This window comes from Gadus macrocephalus, chromosome 3, assembly GCF_031168955.1.
Source record: "Gadus macrocephalus chromosome 3, ASM3116895v1".
In the NCBI taxonomy this organism is placed as follows: Eukaryota; Metazoa; Chordata; class Actinopteri; order Gadiformes; family Gadidae; genus Gadus; species Gadus macrocephalus.
The window spans coordinates 25,066,723-25,090,589 of NC_082384.1; the positions used below are offsets into that span (position 1 = coordinate 25,066,723).

General features: G+C 46.9%; 3 protein-coding genes across 12 annotated transcripts in view; all 3 read left to right on the forward strand.

Moving 5' to 3' along the window:
• The first annotated feature begins 1,141 nt into the window (after window positions 1–1,141).
• On the forward strand, window positions 1,142–3,141 carry zgc:195282 (uncharacterized protein LOC100192223 homolog). The gene is given in 5 exon segments (XM_060048259.1): window positions 1,142–1,159; window positions 1,161–1,185; window positions 2,176–2,270; window positions 2,370–2,423; window positions 2,608–3,141. Coding segments are annotated over 5 exon segments (243 nt in total). The 3' UTR covers window positions 2,659–3,141.
• A 1,614-nt stretch (window positions 3,142–4,755) lies between these two features.
• On the forward strand, window positions 4,756–21,846 carry pi4k2b (phosphatidylinositol 4-kinase type 2 beta). Of its 10 annotated transcripts, XM_060048258.1 has the most exons (14): window positions 4,756–5,839; window positions 8,494–8,645; window positions 11,816–11,896; window positions 12,083–12,202; window positions 13,540–13,671; window positions 14,762–14,915; window positions 15,308–15,363; window positions 16,537–16,639; window positions 16,741–16,874; window positions 18,694–18,753; window positions 19,539–19,702; window positions 20,079–20,168; window positions 20,306–20,340; window positions 20,414–21,846. In XM_060048258.1, exons 1-12 carry the CDS (start codon window positions 5,446–5,448, stop codon window positions 20,086–20,088), a joined length of 1,560 nt encoding a protein of 519 aa, XP_059904241.1. In that variant the 5' UTR covers window positions 4,756–5,445; the 3' UTR covers window positions 20,089–20,168; window positions 20,306–20,340; window positions 20,414–21,846. The 10 variants fall into 10 exon arrangements, with proteins under 10 accessions (XP_059904241.1, XP_059904240.1, XP_059904236.1 ...); XM_060048257.1 differs by having other exon boundaries at window positions 20,306–21,846; XM_060048253.1 differs by having other exon boundaries at window positions 4,757–5,839; window positions 19,792–20,223; window positions 20,309–21,846.
• Window positions 21,847–23,460: 1,614 nt separating this feature from the next.
• Window positions 23,461–23,867, forward strand: part of LOC132454199 (E3 ubiquitin-protein ligase RNF38-like) — a 15,025-nt gene continuing 14,618 nt past the window's right edge. The window contains exon 1 of the mRNA XM_060047418.1: window positions 23,461–23,849. Within this exon, the coding sequence (XP_059903401.1) occupies window positions 23,461–23,849 (389 nt within the window). The remainder of the gene's footprint in view (window positions 23,850–23,867) is intronic.

The window sequence follows — 23,867 nt, forward strand, 5'->3', positions numbered from 1 at the left end:
CTCTCTCTCTCTCGTCTATGGCCCCTTCTCCTCTTTATCTGATGCCATTGAAAGAAAACGAGTGTGTGAGTTTGTGAGAGATAGGTGTGTCTGTGAGTGTGAGTGTGTTGGGGTGCATGTGTGAACGTGTGTGTATGAACGTGTGTGTGTGTGTGTGTGCATGTGTGAACGTGTGTGTGTGCATGCAGGTGAATTTGTGTGACAGTCAGAGAGAGAGAGAGAGAGAGAGAGAGAGAGAGAGAGAGAGAGAAGAGAGAGAGAGAGAGAGAGAGAGAGAGAGAGAGAGAGAGAGAGAGAGAGAGATGAGAGAGAGAGAGAGAGAGAGAGAGAGAGAGAGAGAGAGGCAGAGGCCGGATGTGTCAGATTTCCTCTTTCAATTCAGTGGCTCAACTTGTTTTTTTAATCAGGAAAAAAGGGTGAAACGAGCGGGCAGAGGAAAGGCGATAGCAGCTCATTGGAGCCCGCACAGAGTTTTTGCTTTGTCCTTCTCGATAGTCTTTCTTCTTCGCTGATCCTTCTCTCTGTTTTTAGCGCTCCGTTTCCATTTCCAGCCCGGAATGTCCAACGCCACAATCCCGGGGTTGATGTAGTATGGATCTACTTGCTATTCTGATCTCACGTGAACCATAACACATGGAAGAGGGTGAATATACAAATGAAGCATAATATGTTATGTATATATTTTTACAGGCGTATGAAGTTCATCGCTCAATACCCTGTGAACAGAAACAGTAGGGAGAGCGAGAGAGAGAGAGAGGGAGAGAGGTGATAGACAGACAGACAGACAGACAGACAGACAGACAGACAGACAGACAGACAGACAGACAGACAGACAGACAGACAGACAGACAGACAGACAGACAGACAGACAGACAGACAGACAGACAAACAACACATTGAAAGTATGAATAACCTTTTACAAACACAGACAGACAGACAGACAGACAGTCAGAGGAGAGAGACACAACGACAGACGTAGAATCCATCACATTCTGTCTGCTTTCTCCATCTTGTCACTGAGACGCGTCTCCCACCACATCCTGGGGGTCTCTGCTTAAAAGAACTTGCAGCGGATTTCCTGTTAATTCGCACTTACACAGAAACATCTTCTTCCAGCGCATCACAAAGGGTTCACGCTACTATGGTCAGCTATTGTCCGAGTCTGCGGGAAGCCGGTCTACTTCGGTAAGATGCTCTCTGATGCTTTCGTTATGCAGGCCAATGCTATAGTCACAAACATTTACATCTGAGCAGGAGGGGCCTCATTAAACTGCCTGTACACACAGCATACCGTTCACACTTTGCATAGTTATTGATATGCTATCCTTCTATTCTCTACAGTGACTAACTTACGTTATATATTCACCTCTGCTTCGTTCGTCGTCGCGTGCATTTGTAAAACAGCACGAGCATTATTTGCTACTTTGCAGAAACTTTCATCAGAGGTGACCTCCAGTTATAGCATCGTTGCCTTAGTCATGTAGCATAATTGTCTAAGTCATATTCCCCAACTCTTCTCTCCTAACCCTGTTGATTCACTGCGCCTCATTGGCTATATCCTAAACGAATCAGAGTGCTTTTTACATTCCATGATCACAAAGTCATCTATTTGATTCAGGCATATTTGACACTTAATACAAGATGAACCTTCAAATATGACCTTATGCACTTATGCTATGAGGCTAACGATATGTAGCATCAAAGGCCGGTCATGTTAGAGGCATCTGGCTCAGGGAGGCCTTCATGTAGGCTGTGGCTCCAGCTCCATCTGAACCGAACAATAAACACCTTTTACCAACATGTATTCAGTGCAAATATTATTTGCAGCAGGCTTCGTGAAAAACATGATGTCTTTCAAGTGCTTCATGCTAATCACACACACAGAGGCACAGAATATACAGGATGTACTGTATTATAAATGTGCTCCCATTTTTCTCGTTCCCATTATACTTTTCACATCTCACATGTATATGTATGATAAAGTATGTATAAGAAAGTTGAAAATCACACATTTAAGCTCAACTCGCTTTGTGCTCTGGCCTTTACGCTCTTCGGTAACTGCGATTATTTCTACATTAAGCACAAATAACAAAGTCATCATCATATTGTATCGATAATATATGTGTACAACCAATCACCTGAGAGTAACCATCTGCTCGGTCATGATTGGTCCAGGTGAGAAGAGGCGGTCTTTGGGGCGGGACTATCACCCTTTATGTCTCAAGTGTCAGACCTGCAAACGTCAGCTAACAGCTGGCCAGCATGCTGAGGTACAAACACAACAGAGTTATATATACATTGTCTCTATTCAGATCCAGATGTGAGAGGATCTCAAGTACAAGGTACATGTCTTGTTGTCTCTGTTTCAGCATGATGAGAAGCCATATTGTACAAACTGCTACATGCTTCACTTTGGTCCAAAGGTACTGCTTGTTTTTCCAATTGTGATAAAAAATACAGAGAGATTTCTAACACACATGCACGCACGCATTGCCCGCGCACACACACACACACACACACACACACACACACACACACACACACACACACACACACACACACACACACACACACACAATGACTTTTGCTTTGGCCTCCCCATCATAGATGACAAGACCAGTACAATCCTGGCAGAGGAACCAGAGGAACCAGACTTAAACACGATGACAAACATCCGGGATTTGGTCAGAGCGCCTCAGTGATCAACAAACCAAACAGGAGCCCTACAGACAGTGGGAACCATTCATATCATATTTAAACCCTGTATTGCGATACTGTTATTTATTTGGTTAGAAAATGACCCACAATGCAACGATATACATTAAATATCGTTATTATTCGGGGTTGTATGAAATCTATGAACTCTATGACCTTTGTTAATTTAAAACATTTCTATTGTGCGTCTCTGTCATTTAGTTTTCGCATTGCACCTTGTGTTGTTTAAGAGGTAAAAAAAATAGCAACACACCTCAACGCAGAGTGAGGATTAAAATGTTTATGTTGTTGAATAGTGTATTGAATGTACATGCATTCACACAAACGTGCATCCATGTGTGTGCAAAAAAAAGTTGAATATTGAAGATATCCTTAATGCATGTTCATATGGTATATAAAGGATTTCAATAAAGTTTTGGATTTGTCCTTTGTGCAACATCCTTGCATGCTCAAAGCAGGGGAGGGGGTGGGGGGTGGGGGGGGCTGCGAGGTAGATGAAGGTGGAGAACGTGGGGGTGGGGCCTGTTGGCTGGGCCACAAAAGGCCCCATGCCAACGCTGCTCAGAAATGGTGGCACGCATGGGCCAACACAGACGCACACTCACACCCATATGTACACACACACACACGCACACACACACACACGCACACACACACGCACACAGACACACACACACAAACACACACAGACACACACACACAAACACTCACTCACTCACACCCATGTGTATACAAACACACACACACACAAACACACTCACGCCAATATGTGTACACACACACACGCCCATATGTATACACACACACACACTCACGCCCATATGTATACACACACACTCGCACCGATATGTAAACACACACACTGACACACACACACACAGACACACACTCACAACCGTATGTATACACACACACATACACACTCACACCTATATGTATACACACACACACACACACACACACACACACACACACACACACACACACACACACACACACACACACACTCACACCAATATATATACAAACACACACATACAAACATACACTATCACACCCATATGTATACACACACACACACACACACACACACACACACACACACACACACACACACACACACACACACACACACACACACACACACACACACAGACCCAGACCCACACACAAGCACGTGCATGTATAATGTCGCAAACCGATGCAAGGTTTTCTCACCCAACGACGGTTGAACACACATGTAGACACACGGGTGTGCACAGAGCCCACTTCCTGCTCCTCTCCTGCCAGTACCTGCACGGACCCTATCCCAGCGCTCCCTGGAGGGCTCTGCTGAGGTACGGGAGGAGGCGTGTCTCATCGGATTCATCGCGCCTTTGAATTGGTCCGCTCCCGCCCCCCCCCCCCCCCCCCCCTTAGCGCTCCTGCATGGCTGTCTTGTTCAGCCCTGTAACAATCCTCCACCTTGACACATCACAAGGAAGCTGTGATACCAGCTGGCTGGCTGCTCATTTGCATGCGTGTTCCAGCTCCCCTCGCTTATTAGTGCGGCAGAGAGGGTGGGCGTGTGATTGGGTGAGAGTGGATGTGGTCGGGTGGGTGGGGGGGGATGGGTGGCGTAGAATTGATGCACAGATGTGTACCGAGACGAGGGGACAGGTTGATGTGTGCAGCCTTGAGAGGAAGTGAAACGCACGCAGGTGATGTCATCGGAGACATCAGCGGAGTAAAAAGAATGCAACCACACCGATTGATTTGACACGAGAACCAGTCCAACCTAGGATTATGTATTACTTATTGTTGTGTTAGTCGTTTAACATCTAATTTGATGTTTAACCACGACACCGGTTTTCTCTGGCAGCTTTTGTGAAAACGCAAAAATAATAAAAATAAGTAGAAACACCCTGAGCCGCGTTAAATAAGTGCCATCTCATGTGCGGGAACGTTTCAGAGTTCCTCCCTTAAAGCTGAAGCTACGACGTCAGCAGGAGAGGTTGTTGTTGTTGTTGCGGCGCGCACTCGTCACTCTTCAGCTGGAGCAGAGGCCAGGGCAGGGGGCCCCGATACCAAGATACCAGGGCCCCCTGCCCTGGAGCGTTACCGACTCGGATGTCTGTGCAGGCACACGACGAGGTGAATATAATTTACTATAACGTGCAAAAACAAACCAAAAAGGGTTAAAATGTCGTGGAAGAAATGGTGAGAGAAAGGAGGAAAAATAACAATGTTAAAAACAAAAGGATTGAAAGATATTGCGCTCTAGCTCCGGGAGTCCAGTCTAGTAAGTAAGTCAGTTTTGCCATCTAGCGGATATGAAAGACATATCCATATTTTTTTTCATTTTAGCCTCGCATTTACTTTTGTCAGACGTCAGTTTTCAAAACCAAACCATGCGCATTTAAAAAATAATAAAAAAACACATGCAATGCATTTTGCATATCGCAAACAACACTGGCCCACTTCATTCTGACGAATTCGGAATTTAGAGTGCCTTATCTGCAGAGATAAATACACGGGCCTATCAGTGACAGAGCCGGGTCACAGCGCGCATGCGCGTCGTCGCGGAAGAGGAAGAGAAGGCAAAACCTGACGGATTATGTGGACATCCAGCCAGCTAAGGCCGGCCTGTTTAGACTAATGGACCTGAATACGTGTCTATAGAATGCCAGGCTGAGTGACCGCGGTGAAGCCACATGTGAATACAGAGCATCATAGAGAACAAGCGTGAGGATGATGTCAGAGTGCGACCCGTGCGAGACGGGGACAGCGGAACCGGGGATCGACGGACAGGCAACAGCGGTGGTGTCTCCGGCAGACGCGGGGGACCCCAACTTCCACTCTCCCGAAGCCCCCGTGCTGCTGTCGTTCGAGCACCAGAACCGGGCGAGGCTCGGAGGACATCATGCGTCCAACCCCGGGGTGGCCGTGCGCATCTCGGACTCGTGCGAGAGCGTCCTGACCGAGCTGGAGACGGACGGCTCCGGCGAGGAGGCGCTGCTGCTACCCTGCCTGGCGCGGAGCTCCGCCGCGTCGTCGCCGCGGCGTGCCGGACGGGAGAAGCGCGGCGGCGGCAGGCAGCACAGACACAGCTCGTCTTCCGACAAGGAGAACCTCTCCTCGCCAGGTAACCTTACCTGGGTCCGGTGTCGGATTGCGATTGCGTCACTTGTTGTGGATTTGGAAAGTTGTGTTTGTGTGTTCGACAGGATTCCTGACATGTTAAAAGCCTTGAGTCTGATTGGTGGTTGCTGGGTCGTTGTGTTGATGCTGTGGGTCCAGGTCCACGTCACTCCTTATGGCAGTCATGCTCCTCTCCGGGTAGGAGGTCAGCAGAGTTGGCACCGCTGGCCCCCTCCACGCAAATGACGTCACCAATACAAAAACCCTAACCCTAAAATAGTCATTTCTATAGTAACCTTTTAATGTAATGAATATAAACCATTTCAAAGGATGGGGGAAAATTATATTATTATTTGTTTGCGATCTGGTCTCTAACCCTTATATCCAGATGTTGACATTATTTAGTTCCACCTGGCAGCAGCATGTCCCATCGTGTGTACATAGTGTTCCTTCCCAACACGTTTAAACATGTCATCTCTGACATGGCTTGTGTCAACAACACGCGACCTGCTTTAGTTAACCATTGCCCGTAGGAAGGTAGGCTACTATGCTCCTTTAGGCCACTGTGTACTGTACACCATGTGTATACACCCTCACCTTAATTCATGATTGGGTTAAACCACTCCAACGCTAGTTTCTGAAGATATGGGTCATTGTGTTTGTCTGTCGTTTTATTGCATAGGCAAGCATGTATCTAATCCAACTTGTTACCCAAGGTGTTTCTGATGATGTCATTGTGATGTGTGAGTGTGTGTATGGCTCAAGCCCTCCAACTCTTATTAGGTTCATTGAATTGGGCATTAGCCTCGACCCTCTCATCCAAAAATGACTTGCATGTGAGGTATCAATCAAACCATGCAATCAAATAGACCACTTCATCACCCTCCCCTCTCTCCCTTTTATCGCAGTATCAAGTGTGTGCCAAGAACCCACTATCCGAATGTGTTTCTGAATATTTAATGCTCATCTTTGGGCTCCCTGGGTCAGTGAATGGGGCCTGTAGAGTCCGCCCAGTGAGGGGGGGGGCCGGTTGGCTGAGCCTTCTGGATGACCACACACTGAGTGCTCGCTCACACCGGGAGGAAACGGACTGATGTTCAGACTGAACCCGTTACCTAAAATAGTACCAGATCCGGCCACCTCAATTACCACTCTGTGTAGCGTGTGAGGAACCCACTTATGATGAGGCGCACGCATGAAGGTGTATATCAGTGCTTTTGAATGGATATCACCTGACACCTCTTTTCGTGCAATTGTTTCTGTCGGGAGCGAAGTTTTGAATGCAACAATAATGGAAATCTATGTTCACATTTACATTTACATTGAGGGCATTTAGCAGTCGCTTTTATCCAAAGCGACTTCAGCAATATTAAGTACATTTGTCAGAAGAAAGAGAAACAAAAATATATCGCTGTTGGTGCAGTATGGATGTTCATAGAACCTAGTGCCAAGCACTAACCATCACTAGGTTAACCCATTCCCTGTACACAACAGACATAGCTGGGACGTAGCATTGTTGTGAGACGCTACACAATGCTACGTACTATTCTTAAGTGCCAGGACGTACAACAGGCAATAAGTGTGTAAGAGGAGTGGGGGGAGGGCGGGGGAAAGGGGTAGGCTAACTACTTGATAGATAAAACCCTACACCATGTTTCTTTCGCAGGGCTGTGCTTGTCAATGGCTGAGTCGTCGTCGATAATTCTATTCTTTCCATATCTAGCACTCCTCCCAACACCGTTTTCCTCCGGTATCTTACTTTTGTTTACTCCTTCTCTTCTCGGAAACCAAATGAGGACAGAATCTTCTCTGCCTGTCCTCGACTCCCTGTGACAAATTGTTGCTCCCTTCCTTCCTCTTGTCCCTCCCTCCCTCCCTCTCTCCATCTCTCTCTCCCTCCCTCCCTCCCTCCATCTCTCCATCTCCCCCCCCCCCCCCCCCCCCCCCTGCGTGTCTCTTTCATCTCTCCCTCGGCGCGAGCGACGCTGAACATATGGAGCCATCTTGTCAGCTGACTGTTGGCCTCAGCGGGGAGGAGAAGCTTTTCAGAGGTGTTATGTCACACCAGGTAACAAGAGACGCCTTGTGTCTCTCTCACCCAGGGCGGCTGGAGAGAGAGACAGACGTGCTGGTGCTTGACCGTTGACACACGGACGAGTTTACCTGTTGTGGTCTCGCCTCTATCTTCTTCCCCTCAAACTCTCAAAATTCTCCTTCTCGTCATTCTTCTTCTTGTCCTCCTCCTCCACAAGTCTGTGTTCCAGGACTCCTACTGTCCCACAAACCCCCCACAACCTTATCGCCTACCTGTCGTTTCCTAAAGGAATAGGACATGACTATCTTATCTAGCTGTTTTGGTTACTTTATTATCAATTTTTCTTCATCCTATTGGGGCGGCATGTGGCTAACCGGAAGGTTGTTAGTTCGATCCCCGGCTCCTCCTCGATGAGTGTCGAGGTGTCCCTGAGCGAGACGCCTCACCCTGACTGCTCCCGACGAGCTGGACGTCGCCCTGCGTGGCCGACACCACGGGTGGGGAGGAACATGAATGGGTGAACGTTAGGCGATAATGATAAGCGCTTGGAGTGGACACTGGTCAGACTATACATCGGTCCACCCCGACTGTAACGTCACGCTCACCTCGTCCCTCCTCTCCAGGTATCAACGGCGGGGACTTCAACCATTTCCCAGACGACCTGGAGTTCGCGGACATCATCCAGCGGGCGGAACAGGCCATCGAGAACGGAGCGTTCCCGGAGCGCATCTCCCAGGGGTCCAGTGGGAGCTACTTTGTCAAGGACCCAAAAGGGGTGAGATGAAGGGAGGGATGGGGGAGTTTAAGTTTGAAGTGGAGATGTTCCGATCCCATTTTTTGTTTACTTCCTGATACCGATTCCTGAGCTCGACTATCGGCCGATACAGAGCATATAGCGATACATCCTCTAGCATTGTAACTACTAATAGCATTTGTTCTTATTCACTTATATATGAAGGGTTCTCTTACGATGACAGCAATGATCAGTCGCTTGCTGTCAACTATTTTTTTTTTTTCAGAACTAGATCGTTAAATTCATAATCTATAATTATAATGATACATTTGTATTCTGCTATTTCTAGTTAAGAGACGGTGCACTTCCCATTCCGACGTTAAACCTCAGACCGTTAACGAGCGCAGCATAACACCGTAGTGTATGAGGTTCTCTGCCTGTGTTATAAAGGAGCAAGTCACGTGATGGTATCTGATCAGAGCATAGTCTTACGTACTCGCGATACTGCATTTTAGACAATATTGGACATTCCTCCAATACTGTCTAAAATGCAGTATCGGAACAACTCCAGCTTTTAGATGGGTGCAATACGATAGAGAGAAGTTAGAATGTTTAGAGTACAGTCCATTTATTTAGCTGCAGTTATACATGGCGAGTCACTGAATGCAAGTATTTAGCAAGAGAAAGCTTGTGGTTTCTTGGGAGTGTTGGACAGTGAGAGACCCTGTCCTAACGACAGCATAACATGGGTGATTCATTGTCTCATCGACACACACACACACACACACACACACACACACACACACACACACACACACACACACACACACACACACACACACACACACACACACACACACACACACACACACACACACACACACACACACACACACACACCAAGTGATTGTAAAGCATGGAATGCGTTCTGTGTTGAAGTCATCCCTTATGCCTATTTAGCAATCGTAGCCATTCAAGCGTTACGGGCAATTAGAGCTGGGAAGCCCCCAAGACGCGCACATGCTGCTTTTTAGAAAAACAACAATTTCCACAGCCAAACACCACGGGACCTGTTTAGTGTATGTATAAGATACATTCCATAAGCTTGTTTACGTCGCCCTGTGGGGACGGTTAATGCAATCCCTGGGAAACGAATGTTTGGATACCTGGAACAGCTCAATGGGTTCCCGTGTGCGCGGCGGTATTCGGTAGCTGAACAGAGAGAACTGGAGCATGGTGTGCGTCTCTCTCTCGCTCGCTCCAGAGTCTTAGGAGGCTGGTAAACAGCCCGTTTGAATCCATAGGTAAACAAGATGGTTTATTAATGGAGGAGCAAGAGGGGAAGAAGAGCAGGGCTTTGTGTTTGATGTCGAGGAGGACCCCCCCCCCCCACCCCCCCACCCCCAGGCTGAGGAAGAGGGGAAGGGTTACTTGAAGCTGAGGAGATAGATGTTCATGAATGTACTACCGAGGAAGTGGGAGAGCGCCTTGAAGCGGGGGAGGAAGATGAACATGGAGGTAGTAGTGACGAAGAGAGGTAGAGTGACTGGAAGTGAAGGAGGAAGATGAACATGAAGGTAGTAGTGAGGAAGAGAGGTAGAGTGACTGGAAGTGAAGGAGGAAGATGAACATGAAGGTAGTAGTGAGGAAGAGAGGTAGAGTGACTGGAAGTGAAGGAGGAAGATGAACATGAAGGTAGTAGTGAGGAAGAGGGGTAGAGTGACTGGAAGTGAAGGAGGAAGATGAACATGAAGGTAGTAGTGAGGAAGAGGGGTAGAGTGACTGGAAGTGAAGGAGGAAGATGAACATGAAGGTAGTTGTGAGGAAGAGAGGCAGAGCGACTCGAAGTGAAGGAGGGATGAACATGAAGGTAGTGGTGAGGAAGAGAGGCAGAGATTCTTGAGGCAGAGGAGGTCGATGAACATGAAGGTACTAGGTTGGAAGACGGGTAGAAAGACTTGAACTGAAGGAGGAAGAAGAACATGGAGGTAGAGGGAGGAGGAGAGGCAGAGGGAGGAGGAGAGGCAGAGCGACTCGAAGCTAAGGAGGGAGATGAATATGAACGTAGTTTTGAGGAAGAGGGGTAGAGATTCTTGAGGCAGAGGAGGTCGATGAACATGAATGTACCACTGAGGAAGAGGGGCAGAGTGACTTGAGGAAGAGGAGGTCGATGAACATGAATGTACTACTGAGGAAGAGGGGCAGAGTGACTTGAGGAAGAGGAGGTCGAGGAACATGAATGTACTACTGAGGAAGAGGGGCAGAGAGACTTGAAGCTCAGGGGGGAGATGAATATGATGGTAGTAGTGAGGAAGAGGGAGGATGTGGGGAAGAAAGGGCAGTGGCTGCAGGATGAGGAGTGTGACGTGGTGAGCCTGCTGATAATGTATTCAGCGTGTGATCAGCATCACATTAACGAGCTCAATGGGGTACTGGGGGCGGGGGGGGCATTGATCTGAGTGGGGCTGGCATGCAGTGAGTTTCCTCTCCTTATCCTTCCCTCCTTCCCTTCCTACTTTCCTCCTTTCCTTCCTTGGTTTTTTTGGGGTAGCTCACCATCGATCCCGGTCTTTCTTTCCCTTCTTTTCACCGTATTTCTGAGCTTGTAAAAAAACCTCAATTAGTTTTTGCGTCATTCTGTCCTGTTTCCATATCCTCTTCCTCCTCCTCCTCCTCCTCCTCCTCCTCCTCCTCCTCCCCCAGTCTTGTCCCCATCTGGCCTTGCATCGTGGTCCAGTAATTAAGTAACCAGTAATTAACTTAGTGTATGCTGCTTAATAGATTGTGTACATTTACATTGCATTAACATTTAGGGGATTCAGCAGATGCATTTATCCAAAGCGTCTTAAAATAAGTACTTAAGTAAAGATGTTCATAGAAACAATCACCTGGTTAACCCATTCCCTGTACACAACAAAGGTTAGGATAAGAGAGTACACAATGCTAAGTGCGTGATGGTGCAAAGTGTACGATATCAGTATTTGACCGGTACAGCACACATCGCTCGGAGGAGCGAAGGGAAATGTATCAGAAAATAAGGCAGATACTGTATGAAACCGGTTTTAACCAGTCCCAGAGAACGAGGACATGAGGCTTGCATGGAGACGATGAAACGTCTCACGGTGTTCGTGGCGAGATCAACACCACGGTGTTTATAAATGGAAGTGTTGCTCTCTAACCGTGTGGGTTTTTCTGCCGATCCCCTGTGACAGAAAATCATCGGCGTTTTCAAACCAAAGTCAGAGGAGCCGTACGGTCACCTGAACCCCAAATGGACCAAATACTTCCACAAGGTAACACCCTAACCTCGTCATTCCCCTTCACGCCCAGAAGAGACGAGTCAAATCGAAACTGCTCTTTTTTTTTTTACAAACATCACAAATTCCCCTAAAACGTTTCATTTCTGCTTCTCGTCTAACCCTCGTCTCTCACAACACCTTTATATTTACTCTCCCTCCCCCCCGCCCTCTGACCCCCAGCTGTGCTGTCCGTGCTGCTTCGGACGAGGCTGCCTCCTGCCCAACCAGGGCTACCTTTCGGAGGCCGCCGCCTCGCTGGTCGACACCAAGCTGGGCCTCGGAGTGGTCCCAAAGACCAAGGTGGGTCCTGGATCCCCCTGGCCGTACAGGGCGCCCATGGAAAACAAAACTCATGGAAGGTGCGCAGTCTCTGAAAAGAGCCTGTAATAAGAGTATAAGAGTCTTTAATAAGAGTATAAGAGTCTTTCATAATAGTATAAGAGTCTCTGTAATAAGGTATCAGAGTCTTTAATAAGAGTATAAGAGTCTTTAATAAGAGTATAAGAGTCTTTAATAAGAGTATAAGAGTCTTTAATAAGGTATAAGAGTCTCTGTAATAAGAGTATAAGAGTCTCTGTAATAAGAGTATAAGAGTCTTTAATAAGAGTATAAGAGTCTTTAATAAGCGTATAAGAGTCTTTAATAAGAGTATAAGAGTCTTTAATAAGGTATAAGAGTCTCTGTAATAAGAGTATAAGAGTCTCTGTAATAAGAGTATAAGAGTCTTTAATAAGAGTATAAGAGTCTTTAATAAGCGTATAAGAGTCTTTAATAAGCGTATAAGAGTCTTTAATAAGAGTATAAGAGTCTTTTATAAGAGTATAAGAGTCTCTGTAATAAGAGTATAAGAGTCTTTCATAATAGTATAAGAGTCTCTGTAATAAGGTATAAGAGTCTTTAATAAGAGTATAAGAGTCTTTAATAAGAGTATAAGAGTCTTTAATAAGAGTATAAGAGTCTTTAATAAGGTATGAGTCTGTAATAAGAGTATAAGAGTCTCTGTAATAAGAGTATAAGAGTCTTTAATAAGAGTATAAGAGTCTTTAATAAGAGTATAAGAGTCTTTAATAAGAGTATAAGAGTCTTTTATAAGAGTATAAGAGTCTCTGTAATAAGAGTATAAGAGTCTTAAATAAGAGTATAAGAGTCTTTAATAAGAGTATAAGAGTCTTTAATAAGAGTATAAGAGTCTTTTATAAGAGTATAAGAGTCTTTAATAAGAGTATAAGAGTCTTTTATAAGAGTCTGTAATAAGGTATAGAGTATCTGTAATAAGAGTATAATGTATAATACTGGCTGTTACAATACAGCTACCACTGAACTGAAGTCTCTGTAATAAGAGGTATCTGTATTGTAACAGCCAGTCTAACTGGCTGTTACAATACAATAGGCCGTCTATTATACAGTATAATAGACGGTACAGAATAGGATGTACCCATCCAGGAGTGAGCAGTGCTCTCTGTTTTGAGGTGTAACATTCAGGAGCAAAGGAATAAGAGTTGGATTTATAATTCTGTTGAATGACGCTTGGACGGCACCGTTTGGGTGTTAAAAGGTCTGGAGGATTGCAGGGCATGACCCCAGGAACGTTGAAGAGAGGAACGCTGAAGTGTCCTGACTGTCACTTCTGACCCCAGGTGGTGTATCTGGCCAGCGAGACGTTTCACTACAGCGCGTTCGACCGGGCCAAGTCCCGGGGGAAGAAGTACGCTCTGGAGAAGGTCCCCAAGGTGGGGAAACGCTTCCACCGCGTTGGGCTGCCCCCCAAGGTAACACACACACACACACACACACACACACTCTCACCGCTAAACCTATTTCCTGTGGTTCCCGGCGTTCGCCTCGAGTTGCGAGATGTAACTAATGGATACAGGACTAGATATCCGCTGCCTGGATACACATACAGGCGCATACACAGGCACACACACACACACACACACACACACACACACACACCGACACACCGACACACACAAACACAAAAACACACACAAAAACAGGCACATGAACACAAACTATAGTGCATACTTGCTCAAATACACACACACACGCACACACACACACACACACACACACACACACACACACACACACACACACACACACACACACACACACACACCAGCAACCTTCCGGTTACAAGTCAATCCTCTCTACCTCCTCGCCTCACGTCTATAACTCGTGATCTAACTGTTGAGGCGTTAGTGTGTACACAAAACAGACTGGAATTCAAACTCATCCTTTGGTGATTTACGTTCTGGTTTAGGGTTTTTCTCGCCAAGTATAGGCGGGAAACGGCCGTATCAATTGTCAGTCGATAGAAACATGATGAACGGATTCAGGGACGTGTTTTTCAGGCAGCAGGAAGAGGAGCCACACTTCCTGTGTGGCTCCATGCCGGAGGAAGTCGTTTAAGGAAGTCTCAGTTCATCAGCCATCTGATCTCGTAACGGTCGTAGAGCGGGATGTTGCACATGCACATGTTCTTGATGAAGTGAAACGTGTTGAAATTTATATTCCGGGCATTCAGCAGACGCTTTATCCAAAGCGACTTGCATCAGTACATTTGTCAGAAGAAAGAGAAACATCAATATACCGCTCTCGCTACACTAAGGATGCTCAGAGAACCAAGTGGCAAGCACTAACCATCACTAGGTTAATTCCCCGTATACAACAAAGATAGCTAGGATGAGACGCTACACAATGTGAAGTACTATTTTTAAGTGCATGGACGTACAATATGCAATAAGTGTGTGCATTAAGTGCCAGGACGTTCAACGTTCGATAACAGAGTACATTAAGTGTCAGGAGGACGCAGAACATGCAGTAAATAACAAGGCGTCCATTTTGTGCGTGAAGGTGGGGTCCTTCCAGCTGTTTGTGGAGGGCTACCATGAAGCAGACTACTGGCTGCGGCGCTTTGAGTCGGACCCCTTGCCGGAGAACATCAGGAAGCAGCTGCAGTCCCAGTTTGAGAGGCTGGTGGTTCTGGACTACGTTATCAGGAACACAGGTGTGTGTGTGCGTGTGTGTGTGCGTGTGCGTGTGCGTGTGCGTGTGCGTGTGCGGGCTAGAGGTCTGACTGTGTGTGTGCCTTTCAGGGCGTGTCCACGTAGTATCATTTAAGGAGAAGGACACAGTGTTCAGAGATAACATTGCATAACAGTACGAATACATCAGGTTCTCTGCATGTGTTATGTCTCTGTATTCAAACAGTACATTTCTACGGAAATGTAACTGCATTTGCATAGGAACACAAGGGGTGTGTGTGCGTGTGCGTGTCCTTTATAATAATCGTCCTGCCTATGCAGGCCCTTGTGTTTTGAAGGGTGACGCTGCTATATAAAGAAGTTGCCTTTTAATTCTCTGTCTATGTGTGTTTGTCCTTGACGTTGCCTTCCACAGACCGAGGGAACGATAACTGGTTGATAAAGTACGAGAAGCCAGGAGAAGGACAAAAGGTTGGACCCAATAAACGCCGCTATATGCAATAGCGTTGGCATGATTTGACTATGTTTTGTGGACATAGTGAACGCATAATCAGGAGAGTGACGCGATGTTTGCCGTAGCAAAGCTGAAACCCTTGAGTCGTGCCGTGTTTTTTTTTTTGGAAGGCTATATTTCAGTTTGATCGGTTGACACTTTTGCCAACATTGCAAACATAAACACGGAAGTCCTGCCTTCACCACACAAACTCTTCACACGAGCAAGCTCGAACCAGCGCACAGATGAGCCGGAACAAACCATCGCCGCGGTGACCTTTCATTCACCAGTGAGCTGTCTGTCGGCATCGTGTCAATTTGCTCTTTATTGATCGCCGACTGAACATCACGTCCGCCCGTCCTATTAATCAGCCCGTTGGACAGTGTTCAATAACCGGCTGGTCATGAAGTCATTCTTTATCGAGTCTGTTATTGTTGACGGCTCATTCTCCCCTACCTCTCTCCCTACCTCTCTCCCTACCTCTCTCTCCCTCCTCTCCTCCCTACCTCTCTCCCTACCCCTCTCTCCCTCCTCTCTCCCTACCCCTCTCTCCCTACCCCTCTCTCCCTCCTCTCCTCCCTACCTCTCTCCCTACCCCTCTCTCCCTCCTCTCCTCCCTACCTCCACCCCTCTCTCCCTGACTCCTTACCTCTCCCTCTCCCTCCCCCCTCTCCCTCTCCCTCCCCCCTCCTCCCTCTCTCCCTCCCTCCCTCCCTCTCTCCCTCCACCCCTCTTTCCCTCTTTCACTCTCACTCTCTCTCTCCCTCTCTCTCTCCCTCCACCACTCTTTCACTCTCCCTCACTCTCTCCCTCTTTCACTCTCTCTCTCTCTCCCTCTCTCCCTCCCTCCACCACTCCTTCACTCTCCCTCACTCTCTCCCTCCCTCCACCTCTCTTTCACTCTCTCACTCTCTCTTTCTCTCCCTCTCTCCCTCCCTCCACCCCTCTCTCCCTCCCTCCACCACTCCTTCACTCTCCCTCACTCTCTCCCTCCCTCCACCTCTCTTTCACTCTCTCCCTCCAACCCTCTTTCTCTATCTCTCCCTCAATCTCTCCCTCTGCCCCTCTTTCCCTCTCCCTTCCTCCCTCCCTCTACCCCTCTTTCCCTCTACCCCTCTTTCCCTCCCCCCTCCCTCCCTCCTGGTTCGCAGGAAACCGAGTGGTCCGAGACCAGCTCAGATTCCTGCGTCAAGATCGCGGCCATAGACAACGGCCTTGCCTTTCCCTTTAAACACCCTGATGAATGGAGGGCCTGTGAGTATTCCAGCACTCCACCGGCCTCTCGCCTTACAGCTCTCCCTTCTCCTGCCAGGGATCCGTGCCCTAACCCTCCCCCTCTCCCCCCTCTCCCCCAGACCCCTTCCACTGGGCCTGGCTGCCCGCCGCCAAGGTGGCCTTCTCCCAGGAGACCAGGGACCTGGTGCTGCCCCGCCTCTCAGACATGAACTTTGTACAGGATCTCTGTGAGGACCTCTATGAGATGTTCAAGGTACACGCATTCACGTTGAGGCCGTTGAGCAGACACTTTTATCCAAAGTGACTTACAAAAAAGTAAAGAATTTCAGAAGGAGCAACAACAATTTGTCGCTGTCGGTACAGTAAGGATGTTAGAACCGAGTGCCAAGCACTAACAATTGTTAGGTTAACCCATTCCCCGTAGACAGCAAAGATCGCTAGGTTAATATGCTACACCATGCTAAGAACAATTTTTTAAGTGCAAGGACGTACAACAGTCAATAAGTGCGTGAGCGGGGTGTGGGTGGGGGGTAGAGTAAGGGGGGATGCAATGCAAAGTCCAGGGGAACTCTGAATAAAAGGGAGTCTTGAGTCGTTTGAGGAAGCTGCGGCGCGACTCTGCGGTCCTGACGTCGGCAGGGAGCTCGTTCCGCCGCTGCGCTGCCAAAACAGAGTGTGTATACATACCGAAAATAAGACCCTGTTTTTAAACTGGGGACGGCAGCAGCCTTTAAAACGGAGGCGCCACCAACGGTTATTTAAGAGAGATTGAAAACAAATGACCAGGCCTGTGCTCGTCTGGGGTTAGTATCCAGCGAGAGACAAGCCAGTCATCAGATGCAATTATTTCGGAAAGAGCAGCAATGCTTATAATCAGCAGAGCCAATCACGTCTCACGGTCCAACCCATGCCTTTCACCACGGTTAACAAATGCACACTCAAGCGCTTTTTTGAGATTCTGTACGTGCACTGAAATGAGTTTCCCATGCCTAATGCTAATTAGCTTATGGCTTGGCTCATTTCTGGGCGAGACTCGGATATTGCGTGCGAACATGAAACAAATCAGTTTGATTACCGCCGACTTACAAGAATGTTTTTTGCAAAATTCTACACGATGTGGTGCAGTTTACTCTTCATAACTGATTTACATTCTGAGATATCTATATTGATTCTGCCAGCTCATGACATCACCCAGTCTGGCCCCAGCTGGGTGTTATGTATGCCAGACAAAAAGGTAGAATGTGTATAAATTAGTCGAATTAGTCGTTTTTCTGTGACTCTGTGACAATATTTGCTTAGAGTATTGATGTGAAGAATGATACGGCTGGGTGTGACTCCTGTTTGTGAAGGCTTTTTCTCTGAATTCTGTGGTGACATGTTCCGTTTTGAAGATTATATAAATTTGGCATTAACCCACATATTTCAATAACAGATAATATTAACAAAAGATACAAACAATATGAACACATATACATCATGCCATGTGTAATCCAGAAAACAAACAGGTTCTGGTCTTCTTTATTTATTTATTCATTGAGGGCATTTAGCAGACGCTTTTATCCAAAGCGACTTACACATAAGTACATTTGTCAGAAGAAGGAGAAACAACAATATATCTCTGTCGGTACAGTAAGGATGTTCATAGAACCAAGTGCCAAGCACTAACAATCGCTATGTTAACCAATGCCCCTAATTCACCAAAGATAGCTAGGATAAGATACTACACAATGCTAATTTGTATTTTTATGTAACTTAAGTGCCTAAGAGCCAGGGGTGTGGGAGGTGGTAAGGGGGAAGGCTCTGCCGAGTCTAGGGGAACTGTGAACAAGTGAGTCCTGAGTATTTTGCGGAAGCTGGTGGTCGTCCCTCGCTGGCTGTAAACTCTGTGGTCTGCGGTGGCTATTCCCCTCACAGCCATCTAGCGCTGGGCCACGGAATGTGTCGCTGGTCTGCTGCCCCCTACCAGGCCACTGCCGTGACCAGCGTCACATGCCTCACACGTGCGTGACACACGCCAGGTTGAAGGAGCGCTCCTCCGCGATGATATTAACTTTGTTTTGAACCTTTTTCAGACGGACAAAGGCTTCGACAAGACCATGTTTGAAAGACAGATGTCGGTCATGAGGGGGCAGGTAAGATATGAGATTTCACCCATGTTTCTGCTCTTCACCCTAAATCAGTTTATTAAAGTATGCTTGCATAAAGGTCACTTTAATGTAAGTCCATTTTGAGCTGTCTTTCATTGAAATAGTATACAAAATTGCAAAATACTTAGTGGTGAATGATTGTACTGAAAGAAATTAATTTATCTGAAAGTGTATTGTACACTTACATGAAGAGTACTGTGATCAAGAAATAAGTAACCAGGCATGAGTGGGATTAGCTATCACAAGCCATGTAGCCATCTGCTCATCCCTGTGTTTTAGTGACATCGCACTGGATAGGCTGGTAGACTGATCTATCCAGCGTACATCTCGGTGCACACGCCCACTTGTGATTGTCACTAAAACACAGGAAACGGCTTGCATCCAAACAGCTTGTAATGTGCAAATCACACTCACACCCGGTGGCATGATATCTCCCCTTTATCACTTACTTAGAATACAGTGTACTCAAAGCAAATGTACTACAATAAGATAACATAACATAACATAACATAAGCGATACTTTATTCATCTCAGCAGAGAAATGTAGGCGCACGAGCAACTAGCATACAGTCACACAACCCAACACAACACATGTATGCATACGTATCCCACCTAAACAAAACCATGAGCCCACAAAAAAAAAAAACAAGGATAGAAAAAATAATTTCATAAGTACACTCACCCATCACTATTAATGGTTGATCCCAATCACACCCGGTGGGGTGATATCACCTCGTTAAGTTGCACACCTCCTCCCCCCCCCCCCCCAGGTGCTGAACCTGAGCCAGGCGCTGAAGGACGGCCGTAGCCCCATCCAGCTGGTCCAGATGCCTCGTGTGGTGGTGGAGCGCCGACGCTCTGGGGGCCACGGCCGCGTGGTCACCCTCGGCAACGCCTTCACGCAGACCTTCCACTGCAAGAGGCCCTTCTTCACCTCCTGGTAGACAGTGTGAGGAAGAGGAGGAGAGGCCCTTCTTCACCTCCTGGTAGACAGTGTGAGGAGGAGGAGAGGCCCTTCTTCACCTCCTGGTAGACAGTGTGAGGAAGAGGAGGAGGAGGTGGAGGAGGAGAGGCCCTTCTTCACCTCCTGGTAGACAGTGTGAGGAAGAGGAGGAGGAGGTGGAGGAGGAGAGGCCCTTCTTCACCTCCTGGTAGACAGTGTGAGGAAGAGGAGGAGGAGGTGGAGGAGGAGAGGCCCTTCTTCACCTCCTGGTAGACAGTGTGAGGAAGAGGAGGAGGAGGAGAGGCCCTTCTTCACCTCCTGGTAGACAGTGTGAGGAAGAGGAGGAGGAGGAGAGGCCCTTCTTCACCTCCTGGTAGACAGTGTGAGGAAGAGGAGGAGGAGGAGGAGAGGCCCTTCTTCACCTCCTGGTAGACAGTGTGAGGAAGAGGAGGAGGAGGAGAGGCCCTTCTTCACCTCCTGGTAGACAGTGGGGGGGGGGGGGGGGGGGAGAGGTCCTTCTTCACCTCCTGGTAGACAGTGGGGGGGGGGGGGGGTCCTTCATCACCTCCTGGTAGACAGTGGGGGGGGGGGGAAGAGGAGAGGCCCTTCTTCACCTCCTGGTAGACAGTGTGAGGAAGAGGAGGAGTAGGAGGAGAAGAGATCCTTCTTCACCTCCCGGTAGACAGTGGGGGTGGGGAGGAGGAGGAGAGGTGAGGAGGAGGAGAGGTGATAAGGAGAGGCGGTCCATCTGTCGGTTTACCTCTCGAGACTCCTCCCCTCTTCTTCTGAGCCTTCTCGTTTGGAATGCGGCCTGGGGAGGGTTTGGGGTGTGAATTGGAACGGCCCCCGGCTGGTGATTGGCTGTTTGTTACAAGAACGCCCGGTCATAAAACTCCTTTTGAATGTCGGGACTATGAAGAATGTTTTTGTTCTTGGTGCCGACATTCCTGTTGATGACTCTTCGAAAGTAAGAACATTCTCGGTATTTGACTGATGGATACTGTCGCCTTGGGTTGGTTCGTTAGGGTGGTCAATTAAGGGACGACTATTGAATATTATGGGCCTTGACCTTTTATAACTAGTGGTCAAGGTGGAGGGGTCGAGACTCTTGAGAGAGCTTGAGATATTGGCATTCCAAATTCCTTTGTGGGCCTCGAGGTTCTGTGAGATTTTCACGGGCAATTCGTTTAGAGGAAACCTTGGGTTTTACACGCGTTGCTTGAAGAGTTTTTGAAGGAACTCTCTACGTCCTGTAGCTCAGCTTCGAGCTACAGGCGACCCCAAACGCACACCGTAGTGTCACGCTGTTATTTCCGAGTTTGAAGGTACCACTGTATTTTCTATGACACACCTGCTGGTACTGATACGTTTTTAGTATTTTATGCAAAAGTTTTCCAGAGTTTACAGACGAACCCTGACCCGGACCACCACCAACTTGATGAAGGCTCAACCTGTTCACTCCCTCGATAGACTCTTCTTTGCCTTGTGTCGATCACCCCCTACCCCCATGGACACGTGCACACTCACCCCGGACACGTGCACACTTTTCTATTTCTATTGGTATCATATTGGTTTGGTGCATAAGTAAGCAAAACACAAAAAAACAACTAATTTATGTCTTTTAGTCCAGTTTCGGCCTCATCTGTCCAACAACCACAACCCAATTCCCTCTTGCTTCGCTGTTGCCAAAATATAAAAAGGATCATTGAAAGTTTTCCAGAATAGGATATCAAAACTTGAAAACCTGATTTCTTTGGATTTGATTTGTGGTGAGGAGGAGGAGTTAAGGAGTTCCACGTTGCTTGAATGTAACCCGTCTACTGTTTCTATCGTTTTTTTATTTTTGCTCCTGGACATTTCAGATGGAGGAAGTTCTGTGGGAACAGGATTTCTCTCTTAACAATGAATGTATTTAAACGCCGGCCAGAAGCTAGTTCTCGACGCTGGCATGAAGGAACACCACTTCTCATCTCTTAGAGTGTGTTTGAGGTGGAAAACGGACACTTGTGCTCAATGCTTTTTTTTTTTTTTTTTTTTTTTTCTTACGTATGCATCTTGAACTTTTTATTCTAAGTGGAATGGTTGTATGATAAATGTATATTTAAGAAATGAAAATAAAATTTGGGACACATGGATTATTTATTTTGTATGGATAGACTGCTGGGCAGGGGTCACAAACCCAAGGCTCGGGAGCCCATCGAGGCTCGTCCAGCGCTGGGCAGCGGCTCCAAGTAGCTTCAAGAGATCAAGGTGATACTGTGACACTTAAATAGCAAAATAAAGTGTTTTAATATTAGGTCAACTAAAATAAACGTCACATCCTACACCCACACATTTCATTAATGCAACAAACGATCCGCTATTGGTTATTTTATGTGTAGTAACTATGTATAAAACAGTTTTATACATAGTTACTACATATAAAATAACCAATAGCGGAACTATGTATAAAACAGTTTTATACATAGTTACTACATATAAAATAACCAATAACGGATCGTTTGTTGCATTAATGAAATGTGTGGGTGTAGGATGTGACATTTATTAAAAAATAATATTAATAGAATAATGCAGCATCTTATATTACATATAGTATCTAGTTTTATTAAAACTAGATACTGTATGGATTATAAGATGCTGCATTATCCTAATTTTAGGGGTCCAATAGGTTTTGTGGCTCCGGATACATTTTATTAGTGTAATGGCTCTTATGATAGTGAAGGTTGCTGCCCCCTGGTGCTCGGTATCAGGTAAAGAAAGAACAGAAAGCCTGTTCGGAGAAATGTAGAGGCCAGCTCCATGGATGATAGGTAGGCCATTGAACTCTCTCGCGTGATAATTAACCTGACAACAGGAATGTTGTGTCGTGGAACATGACACTATCAGTTGGGTGGAGAGGGGCAGACACCGCCCACACACAAGGAAGTGAGAGTTTGATTGGTGTTTGATTACACTAACACAATATGGTCATTATTAATGTTAGCGTTTGAGAACACCAGCGAGACCAGTAACACCACTAATTCAAGATGGTTTATATAATCAGTTTCTCTCTTGATCTCAAACTGTAAACTTCAACAGTTAAGACAGGAAAAACAGGATAACTTATTAATTGGAAAATATGCACACAAACTAATGTATACCAGACACACTAACTTTAACCTTGGAAGCCAAGTAAAAACTGTTTGTGAGTTGGAAATGCAGATGTGCTGAATCCAATGCATATTTTATACTCGAAGTGCAGGAATGAAATATGTATATGGTAAATGCTCTCAGGGTCAGAGCAACCCCTTGTGATTGGTTGTTTGTGTCTGACACACGCGCATGCGCACAGACGCACCACTGTCATTTGCCCACACCTTTCCCCTTGCCACCACCAGGTGGTGCTGCTGCGAAACATTCTTTTTTTTCTGGCTCAAAGTTTTTAATTTTGGGTTTCATGCAGTCGCCGAGAGGAATGATGCTTCATTTGATCCGTCGTGGACTCTATGAGAAGTCAGCTGTGTAGCAACAAGTTGGAAAATCCGTCAAAGACTGAAAAAAACAAACAATTTTTCTGTTCTATTATCAGGGCAACTGGGAGCTGTTACATTCAGTAGCATGTTTTTTGTTCTTTAAACTTTTTTTAACAGAAGGACCTATTCAACCAACGGTGCAATTTTTCCAGCTCGGATGGGAAACTCCTAACATGCACAATTAAACATTTAACATTTAATTTGCGCGTTGTAGTTGTAGTTTAAAAATCTAAAACGATGCACTTTTCCCTCGTGGTGGTTGTGTTGTTTTGCGCGCAACACCACCCCACCGCAGCGGTCCCCAAACCCAGCAAGTGTTCCCCCCGTTGTGACGTCACTAAGTGCCCCAGTCCCATCTGTCTCGGCGGCTACGTGCCGGACCACTGTAACTGCTGCCTGGTCTGCGTCCGGGCGGAGGGGGACGCCTGCGGCGCCAAAAACGACCCTCCCTGCGGACAGGGGCTGGAGTGTAAACTGCTCTCTAGTCCGGTGAAGCGGCCGGCCTCGAAGCGGACGTGCCAGTGTAAGACGACCCACAGGGTGTGTGGCAGTGATGGGAAGACGTATGGCAACGTGTGCAAGCTGAGAGCAGCCAGCCGTAAGCTGATCCAGAAGGACTGCCCGCTGTCACACGGATCAATAAG